The sequence below is a fragment of the Parambassis ranga genome, chromosome 19 (assembly GCF_900634625.1).
Source record: "Parambassis ranga chromosome 19, fParRan2.1, whole genome shotgun sequence".
NCBI lineage: Eukaryota > Metazoa > Chordata > Actinopteri > Ambassidae > Parambassis > Parambassis ranga.
Genome location: NC_041039.1, coordinates 17,779,449 through 17,793,528, shown reverse-complemented (window position 1 = coordinate 17,793,528; position 14,080 = coordinate 17,779,449). Strand labels below are relative to the sequence as shown.

General features: G+C 42.6%; 1 protein-coding gene across 1 annotated transcript in view; it reads right to left on the bottom strand.

Moving 5' to 3' along the window:
- The window catches only part of kcnq1.2 (potassium voltage-gated channel, KQT-like subfamily, member 1.2), a 123,960-nt gene that overhangs the window by 40,778 nt on the left and 69,102 nt on the right, over positions 1 to 14,080 (bottom strand). Inside the window, exons 15-18 of the mRNA XM_028431969.1 lie at positions 5,195 to 5,270; positions 4,250 to 4,344; positions 3,810 to 3,850; positions 3,355 to 3,416 (exon numbers count right to left, since the gene is read on the bottom strand). Coding sequence (XP_028287770.1) covers positions 3,355 to 3,416; positions 3,810 to 3,850; positions 4,250 to 4,344; positions 5,195 to 5,270 — 274 coding nt within the window. The remainder of the gene's footprint in view (positions 1 to 3,354; positions 3,417 to 3,809; positions 3,851 to 4,249; positions 4,345 to 5,194; positions 5,271 to 14,080) is intronic.

The following is a 14,080-nucleotide window of genomic DNA, read 5'->3' as shown; positions in this document are numbered from 1 at the left end:
ACTCTGTGTCGGCCCTCAAGTATTCCCAGTATTTGGCCTTGCTGTAATTTACAACATACTTACCTAATTGAGATGCTATTAAGGTCAGAGCGCGGATTCTTCTGCATACGCCTCACGCTAACGCACAAGATATAAGCGTGACATATGCAGCGCAGCATATTTGCCCTAATATAGCGAGGCTGAAGTTAACCACAGACTGAGTGTGATCTATGGTCCATGTAGTGTAGTTAGAGCAACACAAATAATGAATGATGTGTTGAGCAGAGACGTGTCTGCACAGGTCTGGAGGGCACATTAGAGGGTGTTTTCTTCACACCGCTGATGGTTTTACACCCACAAGCCCAAATGCAATTCAATAACCCTAAATTATGCAACAGTTCAATGTTCAACAGAAGGCAAATTATTACATTTTTACAATATTACAAGGAAAGAAAATGCAATATATGGTACATATATAAGGCATAGTTTTTATGCAAAAAAAGAAACACCTTTAAATTAAACATTTTATGTGTGTATTTGTGTGTTTTATTATAATAATATTTAAAAATTTTTTTGAGAAAAACAAATTTCACTTCCTACATAATTAAAGGTTTCTGTCATTACTCTAATTTCAGTTCAAAGTTGCTTACAGCTTCAGAATATTGCTAAATAAAAACTAAGAAAGTGTGAGGTTGTTTTTCTGTCTGACAGTTACAGGCTATGAGAAAACTCCCTGCCCTTTGTCTCTACAGCTATGAGGAGGGAAAAAATTCAGTTCCTATAAAACTGTGAGAGATTTACCACGGGCAATGGGCTGACTTCATCCGAAAGCATGCGAGAGAGCGCCCTTACTGAAAAGCCATGCCGAAGCCCAGAGACACTGGCCACTGTTTGAGCTTGTCATTTGGGTATTTTTCATCGAGTGCGCCTGACAGAAAGATAACACACTGTCACGGAGTGCCATCCATCTTCGTTTCCAAGTCACTCCTGGAGAATTCAATCTTGAGAGTGTGGGGTTAGACACTTTGGTGATTAATCAACTCTATAGCTCATGTGTGTGTGAGTGCATGTGTGTGGACCTATACGTGTCTTTGTCTGCGTGCGATAAATCACTGTCTAACCCTGTACAGGATGCACAATGCCCGAGCCCCCAACCCACTGAAGATAAATTCATCTACAAGTGATGTACTGACAATACTTGGACAGATCTTACTCAGCTTCAGCAGAAAGACCACTCAGAGTGGTAGATGGCTGGATGTTTTAGAGGGGAAAGGGGAGTAGAAAGTGGGAATTTGTCAAAAATAAAAATGTAGCTGGAGGCCGACCAAGAGTGAGTATTGAGAAAGGCATGGGAACACAGTCAGTGTGCACACAAACATTATGGGTACAGAGTTGATGAATAATTCCTTGGAGCTGTTGGGAAAGATCTTATTCAACTGTGACACTAGTGTTCGCTTTGTGTGCGATTAGGTTTACTATTATGAGCGACATGCAAGAGGTGGCGCAAGTCAGAAATTACACAACATTTGGGATTGTGTGCAGCCATGCGAGACAGACAGGAGGCGGCGCGGGAGTTACTGCAAGTAAACTCAACAGCAACAAACTTCATTTAGTTCATCTGCTTTGTGTGATCTGCAACCTCTTTTAATCTTAAGAATAAATTTTTGACAAGTTTGTTTTTCAAATTTTACAATATTAAGAGTTTATCCAAGTTCAGTTTTATCGAGATTCAATAACTATGTTTGTGCATCACTAATAAAGAGGCCAGAAAACAGAAAAACCAACATAATTAGTGTTTCTGTTGACAATTGCATGTGTAAAATGTCACTAAAGTTAGGGCTATATGGATGAGGACCAGGGAATGTGTGAAGTTAACAAGGGTCAGTGAGTTCATTCACCTGCTGCCGAAGGGGAAAAAGGAAGCCTGCATTTCCATAACAGGTGTGACGGCCTGCCAGGGCCATCAAAACAAGACCTGCACATGACCAGAAGGAGCAACAGGTAGGAGGAGGGGAGGGAGTGTTGAGCTGAGGAAAACAGTAATTATGTTACACTGTTGGTCACAAGTTTCTGCTGCACGCTCCCTCCTCTGCTTTGTGAAAATTCATGTTGCAGAAATGCAGTAAAAGGAACAGTGATTGTTTCCACATTGTTTAGAAGCTTGCATCAGCAGGGGTTCCACAGATTTATTTTCCTGCAGTTGTGGCCCTTTCAGTTTCATTTATGTCAAACATATAGACATGAGAAGAGAGAAAAAAAGGACAGAGGTGAAAAGGAGTGTGTCGTAGGTAGGGAGGGAGGTTTATGCTTCTAACCAGGAGATAGTGATCACAACATGTAGCCCAGAGTAAATGAGCTGTAACTCAACCTCTGAGGGAGGTCTTCAGGCTCAGTGTACATTGGTTCAAGATCATTACTCCTCTCTCTGTAACAAAGGGCTCCAAGAACAGCTAGGGCTTGCAAACATTACAGAGCAGCAGCACTGATGAGTGCTCATAAATGTTAAGGTAAATGTTAAGCCAAGTGAGAGGAAATCCTGCACTGACTGACCTGAATGAGTGGTGGCAGAATGCATTGTTCTATTGTATAGAAGTTGTTTTCATATGAGAAAAGAAAAAACAAGTACTATACCGTTAGGCTTCACTTCTAAACACAAGCTGGATGTTCCAAATCCATAAACATCATTTCTTTTACTAGTAAATGGCACCACTGAGACAAACAGACATACATATGGAACCAAACAGCCAAACTAACTGCCCTGTGATTTGTGCACAGACAGATAGTGGAAGAGGAGGGCAGACACTTTTACAATCCAACTGGCACCCCTACAGTGGAAATATTCCACTGGCATCAGGGCTGCTATCATGCTGGCATGACGTTGTGCTCATTTCCCTGAGAGAAACCCCATCACACCCACAGGCTCCATAACACAGCCGTGTTCCCTTTTTTAGCCGTGTCGCACTGGATAAAGACATTTCTCTTTAGTACCATAATGGTGGTCCAATGCGCCTATTTGGAAACATAAACATTCTACCTACAGGAAAAACACACACATGGGCTGGCATGGAACATTTTCAACCTGGTCATCAATGGGGAGAAAAAAAAAACAGAAAGGACAAAAGCAGAGCAGTGGATAGTTGCTGATAAGAGCGGAGAGGTGGTGCACGTTTGACACAGATTTGACCGTGCACAGCCACAGTGGCGACCATCAAAAGATTCCACTGCATGCATTCAGCTGATAACAGAGACACAAGCTAACAGTGGCATTCAAACACGCATACCTCTGCATATGAGCACCGTGGGTGATTTCATCAGTTTATCTTTCTATCTACACACAGACAAAACACACACACACACAGACCAGAGTGTGCCTACCTTATCTTCTAGCCTGATCAGTCGGGCCCCGATGGTTGGGTATTCTTTATCTTCTCCTTTTCCTAGTAAATTAAAAAAATGTAAAAATACATTAAGCATACCCACACACACACACATCAGGTGACGGAACATAAACATAACAAAAAATGTGATAGTATGGTCATGATACATTTTTGTGATATAGTAACCGATTTCAGAAGGGTAACCACTTTGTTTTGCTGCTACAATCACAGGTCTGGTGCAAAATTTTAAATAAACATTTAAAAAAATACACATCCAAACATGCCTAAATCCAAACAGAGACATAAGCAAAAACATCTGGGAAGTCTCTTTCTCTCTCATATTTAGTCTGCCAGAGGTTGCATATGTGTGAGTTGTAAACACATACTGGAGGGAATGAGGAGTGATGGCTGTCTATCAGACGGAAAGTGTGGCTGTGCTCTCTGTGTATTTACCTGGAAGAAACATTCCAGGCTTCCCAAGTGTGCCGTCAAGCCTGGGGGGAGAAGACGGAACAACATTACACCAGAGAAATGGCAAAAAAAATATCTTAAATTAACAGAAAAATGATGGATTCACTGTTCCAATGACAATGATGACCTTAGATACGGATGCATTTGTAATCTTTTTAGAGCGCCAGTATGATGAAACAGTTACTTTATGCAAAGTCTTGGCTGCTTTGAGTGACAAGTGGGTGATCATCAGCCTGCTAACATGGACACTATGGGTAGTATAAAGACAACATGGCCTCAGAAGACTATTTGACCTTATATTTGTTTTTCTAATGTAGATGGTGTGTTGTGTTCCTCACTTTGTTTTTGTCTCCTACGTACAGGAGCTAAACAATGAGTCAGAAAGCTGTAGACATAAAAAGAAGATAGAACAAAGACGCCACCTTCGCTGTAGCTCCTTGATGCGCACCATCATGTTGAGGTGACCCTGGGAATACTGCTCGATCACGTCTCGCACATCATAGGGCTTCCGTGCTTGCTGTGGATTCATGCACGCACACACAAAAAAACACACAGTGTGACACAAAAGCCATTGTCAACCACAGCCTCTGTTGCTTGGTCCCCGAAAACATCCCCAACCCCCTTGGGGGCGAAGGGTTCATTGTTAACTCTGTGTGTGTGTGTGTGTGTGTGTGTTCACTGACAAGTGTATGGTCACGTAGAAAGCAATCGTGTTAAGGTCCTTTCACAGTTTTGTTTAGTGTGACGTTGATACAAGGAGCATCAGAAAGAACCCGGTGAACTCTTTAGGGTAGCCTCGGTACACACAGAGTATACCCTGTGCAGCTGACATCACTTAGGCCATAATTGAAAACATATACACTTGGAAACAGTAAGAATATAAGAACCATTCTGCACAACATGTAGCTTAAATACGATGGCTAAGGTATCTTAAATATGATCTTTTTGAAATGAAGTATTTTTACTGCCCACTGTTTTCACCCCAGTGTGAAGCTGTGTGCCCGCTGTGTGTAGGAGTGAGATTCTCTTCTGCTCATTGCAGTAAGTAAGTGAATTTCTACTGTAGCCTCAGAGGCAAGTTAGTAGATTTCCCATGATACTACGCCTGAACTGAAGCGAGCACAAAGAAGACATGCAGGTGCAAGTTTCAGGCATTTACACACAAACACACACGTACACACACAAGCACGACAGCGCTGCCGCTGATATATGCCCTTGAGGCACCCCCCCCTTCTTCCTGTACAACCACACACACACACACACACACTTCTCTTACCCCCTCCCTAACTCTCAGTCTGTCTTTCTCTTCATCCGTCACCCCTCCCTCGGTCTCTCTCTCTCTCTCTCTGGATTTCCCTTTTGCTTACCTGAAATTTCCTCCTGGCCACAAAGTACTGCATTCTGCGAAGGACTTTCACTGCAGACCTCTGAGCATGGGACAACCTGTGACAGAAAAAGAAAGTGGATTTAGGCTTAAAGAAAGACAGCTAACATTTGTCTCCTTCATGTAAAATGTGAAGTGGTTTGTTTTGAGCAAGCTGAGCTGCAAAAAAAAAGTGGCCGGCCTAATTGGCCATCACTGCATTTAAGGACACTGAATGCAACAATAAACAATGTGTGGCTCTGGCGAGGGGGCACGTGCACTAACAGACCTGCATTCATATAGACACAGAAAAAAATACACATTTAACCTTTAACTGTTTGCACACATTAACCCCCCCCCCCACTCTGTGTAAGTGCTTGCCTTTTTGGTCACAATCTGTAACCTTGTGTGAAGTACAAGAGAAGAAAAACCAGACTTAGTTTGCATTAAGAGGCGTCCAAGAACACAAGTCCCTCGGCACAAGGTTGCACATCTGTGTCAACAGAAAGGAAAACCCACTGTTACGGAGCTCAACACTGAAACTAAAACCACTGGATGCAAACAACACACAACACAACTCATACTCGCATACCGTAGTGACTGTGTGGCATGCACTTGAGTTTGTTTTTTCAAGGAGGTACTGTACGTGCTCAGAAAATGCTGAAACATGACTTGGGATGGTGAAAGCAGCATGTTTGGATGAGAGAAAATAAATAATGAGAAAATACATTTTGCACAGTCTGCACACACACTGATTAGAAAAACATACAATCAAGTGTAATAACCTAAAGTTTAGGACGGGATGAGAGGATAAAAGTTCATGTGGATTTGAGAGTGAACTGAAGAGTCACCCTATTTATTACTTAGAGTGTAGGTAATTATTTAGAAAGCTCCTACCATCTACTGTAGCCTATCAAAAAATGAATTATGTATGCCAACTTCTTTTTTCCTTCCTGGTTTTAAAGAATTATGTGGCATTTTAATGTCTGCACTTTCCCATGAATCAGTGAAATGCCTGAAATGTAAACATTAAGTCAAATCCATTTTGCTAAAAAGATAATCTTCAAAGTGTGTGTCTGCGGATAATTTGAAGACTAAGCACAATCCGTTTCAGGCGCCACAAAGTCAGAGGTGTAAGTGCTCAGAGAGGGGTTGTTCTAATACATCAGTGTTTGCCCTAGTGCCTAGTGCCAGCCCTCTGTTAAACATTCCCTGTATTAAAATGCTGAAGAATCTGTACATGCTTATATTCAGATTTAAATCCTGCACAACATGATATAATATTATACGATAAGTTACTCATTGTGCTTTTATTAAATAAAAATGAAAGAGGTTTCTGTCTTTAGCAGGACTCTTGACTTGCTCCCTGTATTTGTGTTCATTTCTGTCTTCCCTGTTCTGTGCGTCTCTGAGACAGGTGACCTTTCAGCCATCTGCTGGTGTCAAACACATCAAAGTTAAGCTGGTAAGCTGCAGGTTTGTGTGTGCAGCGTCTGATGAGAAGGCGGATTAACAATGAACCTACACTACCCAAATCTTGCTGAAGAGCCAGGAGAAGAAGGCAGAAAAAAGAAGAGTTTATAACACCTACAAATTCCATTCTAATGTCTAAACACATGCCATGTACAAACGGAGTTTCATTAAAAGGCGTATACGTCGACTGTGTCTGTGCTGAGCTTTTGAAGCCTTTCCTCAGCAATTGAAGGTCAATTCATGGTCTCACAGTGATATTTCACCATGAATGGGGATTTAGCCAACGCAGACCCAACTGCGTGTCCTCCAAAAGTCGAAAGCGCATGGCGATGTAATGACTAGCTCAGATACTCGTTGGTTGAAAAGTTGGCTTGAACCTCCACAGGACCAACAGTACCAAGTAACACATGCACACTCATACACAGATCAGTGTAATGAAGACGAGCCATGAGCTATTTATAGGACAAACTTATTTGAGGAGTATACTTGAGTATTTGGTTGGATCCATGTCCTATCTCCAAACATTGGGGAGGCGGGGTTTATAACCTATACTGTAGCCAGCCACCAGGGGGCAATCCAGCTGTTTTGGCCTCATTTTGATTTGCCGATACGGCAGCCCTCTCTCTTATACAATGGTCAATGCTCAGATATCCATGATAATTGTGCATGTTGGTTCTAAGTGGTCAAACAACAAGTTCTGTGAAGAACACAGAAACTTAACTGAACTGGAACTTTAATAACATTAACACCTTTATTATTGGAGACAGAATGTGATAGGGTGAAGCTGTAATTATGTTTTAAACGTGAGTTACAAACATGATGTGCAAAGGCCATAACCTGAAACAGCCCCTCAAGATTAAACAAATAACTTCATGCTTATTTCAAAGGCTATTCTTTGTGTATTAGCGGCTGTGTGTGTGTGTGTGTGTGTGTGTGTGCGCTGTTTTGAACACTTCTCTTAAGCTACTTCCTAGTCAAGGCAGACATATCCACACACAAAGACACACACCCTTGATTCAGAGGAACATGCCCTCCTCCCCCATCCCCTCCCCAAACAAGGGTCTTTTTGGAGTCAACAAGTCGCTCTGAGGTCTTAATTAGGCAGTGGGACAACAAAAGGACTTAACAGACAATGCGTTGACATGGGACCATAAAACATGAACATCAAAGGCTGCTGTCTTTTTTCCTGCCCTCCATGCAGGGCCTGCCCAAGCTATAGGAGGAAATGCACACAAACAATACCAAACATAAAGAGCATGAGGCCCTATTTTAGGGAAAAAACAGTTTACCACCCCCCCTCACTCTCCACAAACCCCCCCTAAAAGCTCTCCTTCGTCCTCTTTTCCTTGTGACTTAGAAGTTCAAGTGTAATTGGGAAAGAAAACACATGTAGGAAACAAAAAACATGTGCGGTTTTGATCGTCGTACAACTGTACCCTGCTCCCTCCTTGCTCTCCTCCCGTTTCCTGCATTTGACACAAATGCACACACATGTTCAGTGGGTAAGTGTGATAAAAGAATAACACGGAGGGTTTTTTTTTTTTTGTCCAACACCAACCCCCTCTCCACTCCATTAAACATTTGGCACACAGAAACCAAAGGAATGCGATTCCCACATCTCTCTGCTGACACTGCCCTTCCAACACTTGCTGGCTCTGACTCTGCTTCTTACTCATGTCTTTCTGCCTTCCCTTCTCTCTTTACTTTCTCCGTGTGTATTTGTCATGTGTGCTGTGTATCCTGGGGATTCCTCTAGACCCGGCAAAGCTCAGATCTCACCTACAACGTCTTCAATATTCTTTCCATTGTCCTTCACTGTATGATTCATTCTTCTGGAGAGGCTGCTTGTGTGTATTTTATTTCGAAGGATTAACTTCTTCCTCTTTTCAACACTGGTCTTTGCTAGGTCCACTGTGGAAGTCTTGTGCATGCTAAAGTTGCTGCCGTTATGAACTAGCCCTGACCCCTCTCTTGAAAAGCTGTGACAGATTTAGCCCCATGGCTTCCCCTGGACCCTTCTTTCTTAATAAGTTTTCTCTTTTTTTCATTTTCAGATGGTCACTTTGGAGATCTCAGAGTTGTCAATGGCAACTCTCCCTCATCCCCCACCACCCCAGCTCTTTCTTTGGCAGGGGACCGTCAAATATCCTGTGCTTCCATGGAGCGCAGCAATAACCTTGGAGTCAGTCAGGAGAAAACAGCCTTAGACATCAATGTGCTACGGTCAGGGCCCAGCAAGACTGCTGGCCTGTGTGTGTGTGTGTGTTGTGAGTCTGCATCTGTGTGTGTGAGATAAGCTTTATGACTGGTGCTTTGGTCCATCAAAGAGATGTGCTCTTCTTCTGTTCTCCTGAAAAACAGACATCCCTTTATCATATCTTGGAAGGATAAGATGACTACATTCTTTCAGAAATGTTTGATCTAAAAGTGATGGCATGCCTGAAGGTGACATGCTAAGAGTTATAAGCGCTCACAGCCAAGGCATAATATTGTAACCCATTTAATGAGGATTTAAAATCAAGGGAATTGTTGTAATGTGAATCTTGAGAAATGCTTTAGTGTGCTTTTGCAAACAAGATTTTCTTTGATGGATAATTTTGAAAATGCCTTAAGACTAGATATTTAAGGTAATTTACTAGAGATACTTTGCACCGTAGGAAGCTTCAGCATCAGGTCAGGAACAGCTGTCTAATTTGACGGACTAATCAGTTTTAACAAAAACTTTGATGTCAACACATTGGAACAGATTTGACACTTCAGTCACTGCTACTGAGACAAATACAATCTACCCTGTTGGACCGATAACACAACACAACACTTTCCCTCGTCCCTGTGGGTCTGCTCCAGTTGTTTTCATGCCCCCCCCCCCTCTTCATTCCCAGATCAATAGACACTGATCAAGACATGCTGGAGACAATAGCAGCAACCAAACCACATCAAAGCACAGTGCCAATTAGGAGCTGATGACAAAGAGAGAACAGAGAGAGCGACCCATGTTTGAAGTGTGTGGTCACTGAAACAGAGAAAGAATGGAACAGAGACAGGCCAGCAGATTTAGCTCCTCACCCTCACCTCAGTTTTATGTACATGTCTATGGAGAAACATACAAAAAAGATTAAGCAGAGTCTGCTATTTTTAAGACTTGATGTTTGGATAATTGGACAGAGTTTCCCCGTATAGTCACATCTTTCTTTCACACCACATACCTCTAGAGGCACATGTGAGCAAGGCCTGCCATCTTTAAGCTTGTTAAATAATCCCACCAATGAAAATAACTCCTCCTGAGACATGGACGACATCTTGGTGACCTCAGAAAAGTCACACCCGCGTTTAATGTTAATGACGCCAAATCTCACAACCTGTCATTATTTGAGGAGAACAGAGACAGTCGCAGCCCTTTCCCACCACACGGAGAGAAGATTGGAGAGGAGCGCACTTCTAACAAGTAGACTAATGACTGGTGAACTCTTCCTGACATGGCTCTAACTGCCAAATTATCTAAAGATTTGAGTGAGGAGGCTTCCAGTTAGACGGCCAAAAAAAAAATTTAAAGTACGGCCGTGGGAAAAATGTAACTAGGGTAAGAAGGCCACAAGGATATAAACGTGTAAGTGCAGATATATAAAGAGTATTTTAATTGCTTTGACAAAAGCCTTAAAACCTTAAATGGATTATCCCTACAATGAACAGGCCAGCATAAGATTTGGTCTTACAGCTCTTCCTGTCAGCAAACAGATCCATAAACACTGAGTGGCTCCTCATAGATGTGACCAGACTAATTCAGGGTCTCAGGGTTAATGTTCCAAGCCTAAGGTGTAGCCTAAAGAGAAGGAGGTGGCGCTAACTATTCTTCAAAGAGAGCCTAATTAGAGACTTGAATCATTTTGGTTTAATGCCCCTCTCTCTCTTCTGCCGGCCTAAATATTTAGCCTAAGGTGTGTCAGTAATGTGGACACGCATGTTCATGTTTTGGATTTTGTTCGAGGGTGGTTTGATTGGTTAGTCTGTGGTCAAACTCAAAGTTTTTGGTGATAAACAACCAAGTACAACTTCATGACTACAGACAAGAAATAATATATAGCATTGAGTTGAATGGACAACCAGCTGTCCCATGTCCTAGTGTCAATTCACATCTACAGAAGTGTCCCCTTTTTGTGTTTTGAGGTCAGTTAAAATCTGAGCTGTGAACAGAAAATACGTAAAAGTGACTGACAAAGTAGTCCAAGCTATGCTGGACCTTACATGTTACATACACTTGGCTTACTAATTTCAGCAGAGGATGAGAATGTGCTGTATTATGATGCTGACACAGCTAAACTGTGGTGTGTATGGAAGGAGCCTCGCTCTCTGTATTTCTGTGAAAACGCTTGGCTGACTTACGCCATACAAGTGGCCACACAAACATCACTATTCAGCATAAATGAAAGCAAACACATACACACAGACATGCATACATGGACGTGCAACAAATTCACAGCCCCTCTGTGAAGACCAACATTCTTCAGATAATTTGTGTGGGTATGTCATGAAGACAGGAGGGCGATTGGGTTTCTGCAGTGGGGGAGGGGGAGTGAGGTGGAGAAGAAGGATTTATAATTCATGGCCTAATAGGATTTGTTGCTATTTAGCAGGATTAGGCATGTTAGAGAAAGAATCTATTTATTGCTGCAAGTCGGGGGGTCCCTTCGCTTGGGTGGGGGGGTTTGAGGGGTGGACTTTGCCTGGACCCTTGAATTTTTTTAACCCAATCATTTTCTGGGATAACCCTCTAGCACCCAAACCCACCCCCTCCTTTCCACTTTTAGCCCCAGTGCAGCCTCCACCTTTGGATTAAGTTGGCTGATTCGCTTTCATAGTGCTCTGATAATCCAAGCACATGAGCCCAGTGGTTGGTCATGCCAACACACATGGCTGTTCATGTGTGTGTGTTTTTTTTGTGAGCATGTATGTGTCCAGGGACAAATTAGCACCACCTCTCCACCTCGTGGGAGCAAGCGCTCGCTGGAGGCGGCGGTCACAGCCCTGCCTGGATTAATCCTGACTATGGACCCAGTGAGAAGAGGAAGGAGAGAAGAGAAAGAAAGAGAGGGAGAAACGGAGAGAAAGGAAGAGATGGAGGGTGACCTGTGGGCCTTCTTAGCTAAGGGGCTTCCCTTTCATAAGCCAATGGGTTTAGATTATAAAACCGAGCTCCTTTTCAAAAGAACGTTATTCTTTCATTCATGTGTGGTTGGGGCTACAGTGGGGAGGGGGGGCTGACTGACATTAAAGACTGCTGTTTAATTAGGCCTTTCTACAGTGGTTAGCCTTTTTGTTCCTGCTTTCAGCTATGGGAGGCCAACCAGGCCTCCCTAATGGTCAATGGTAATTGTTGTAGATCTGTTGTGTATGAGAGAGAGAGAGAGAGAGAGAGAAAGTGCAAGAATGTGAAGGGTCAGCATGTTTTACCTTCCACTAATTCATGCAGGAAACATGATGAGCATGACTTCATCTCAGTGCGTCCAGCTTAGTTTCAATAGAGTAAAGTCCTTACTGATGGTCTTTTCTGCCAGCAGTCATGCTGAAAGATGGATGTATGTGTGCATGAAGTGATGTACCAGACAAATAACAAATTCTCCAAACTTATCGGTTTCTTCTCTCAGCAGACAGAGGCTGAAAGTGAGAGCAACATTACTAACACAAAATAGGTGCTAGTCCTAGGATGCATGCCAGCTCAGAGTTCATTCAGCTCTGAACCGGCATGAGCAGCAACCTCGACCTCATGCTATCATGCCAGCACAGAGTGACTCAATTTGAAAGTCACCTAAAACCACCACGATAACAGCCGAAGCTTCTTCTGCATTAGTATGAAAACTGGACACTAAATTAGCTACACATATGTGACTTGTTGGGTAAGATAATATTGACCTTTCGGCTCTGACATAAGCAGTTCTGCAGGAAAGTGTTGATGCTACTCGTGGAAAACTGAAATTAGGCCCCAACTATGGCCCAACCAAAATGTGTCACAGAATTCAGTCTTTTTTTAATGCATACTGATACAAATGTCATTTTTTTCATGCACATATAAACAAAAAGGCAAGTTTCCCTGCCAAGATCTAGACTTGCCACATGGCCACCCGCAGTGGACCCTCATAGAGTGTCAGCTCTTTAAAGCCAGTAGATGTCTCCTCAACTAAATCCATATTCATATACAAACACCAGGCTCAAAGCATAAATGATGGACACAGAGGAAAACTAGGACTGTTGCATATGGAACTACCACAAATACACTGTTGTTAGGAGTGATGAGTGCTGCAGAGGAACGCAACGCCGTGAGCTTCTTTCAAAGGGAAAGGAAATGAGTAGGAAAAGGCCGGCTAATGAAGAACCCCATTGTCAGAGTCTCTGGGTTAGTTTGGTGTTCATTTATTTGCACAGTGATACAAGATAAGAGGCAGCCTAATGAAGACAGACAAACAAAATAATGGGACGTCCAGTAAATATGTTCCACATTAACCCCTTATGCACATCTGCCTAATGGTTAATGATAAAATCACATCACGATAAGGCTAGAAGGACAGAGAAGAAAAGAAAATAGCAGATTGTTCTGCAGTATGAGAGAGAGAGAGAGAGATGAAGTGGTGGAGGGAGTGTACGTGGTAACAGTAGTAAGTCATAATGGACAGTAGAGATTTATGGCAGCAGATATGGCTGAGAATGTCTTGGCAGACTTCCTTTAATAGCTTCCGTGGCTGGTCCACCGTTCAATTAGCGCGCTGCCTCTGTCTCCAGGTCTGTCCCTGCCTGGACAGTAATTACAGCAGCAGTCCAAACACACAAGCAGACAGAGAGGCAGTCAGGCGGACAGACAGGAAAGCGGAGAGAGGCTGAATGGGGGCTGTCTTACTCAACATGCATTCATTTTAATGCTGTTTTTTCATTATTTGTGTCCTCAAATTGGTTCCTTTAGTGATTTATTGCTTATGCAGTCGAGATATTAAAGTTAGTTAAGAGTTGTTTTCACTGTTTAGTGGTGGATTATGGGAGGCCCCAGCTTTAAAGAGCTCCTGAAATGTTTTATCTGTGTCTGGAGGCATCATTTTTCATTGAAAAAGTTTGACAGCTAAAAACAAGATGTCTCCTCTTTTGTAAAAAGTCTCAGTGCCCTGAAGGCCTCGAGTTTCCACATCAAATTGATTAAAAGTCCTGCCTGTATACACATGTCTTAAACCCAGATTTTAAGTGAGTACAGACAAATTCTCCCTCTCTGGAGTCAAACTGTGCAATGTGAGTGGGGACAATTTAGCATATATTAGGAAGAACTAGTCAACATTCAGTGGATGTGCTGCTTTTTCTTCCTCTGTTTCTTTTAGTTTGTATTGTTACAGCAGTCCAGCTCCCCTCAGGAATTACTAAAGTCTTAATATATCCAAACAAT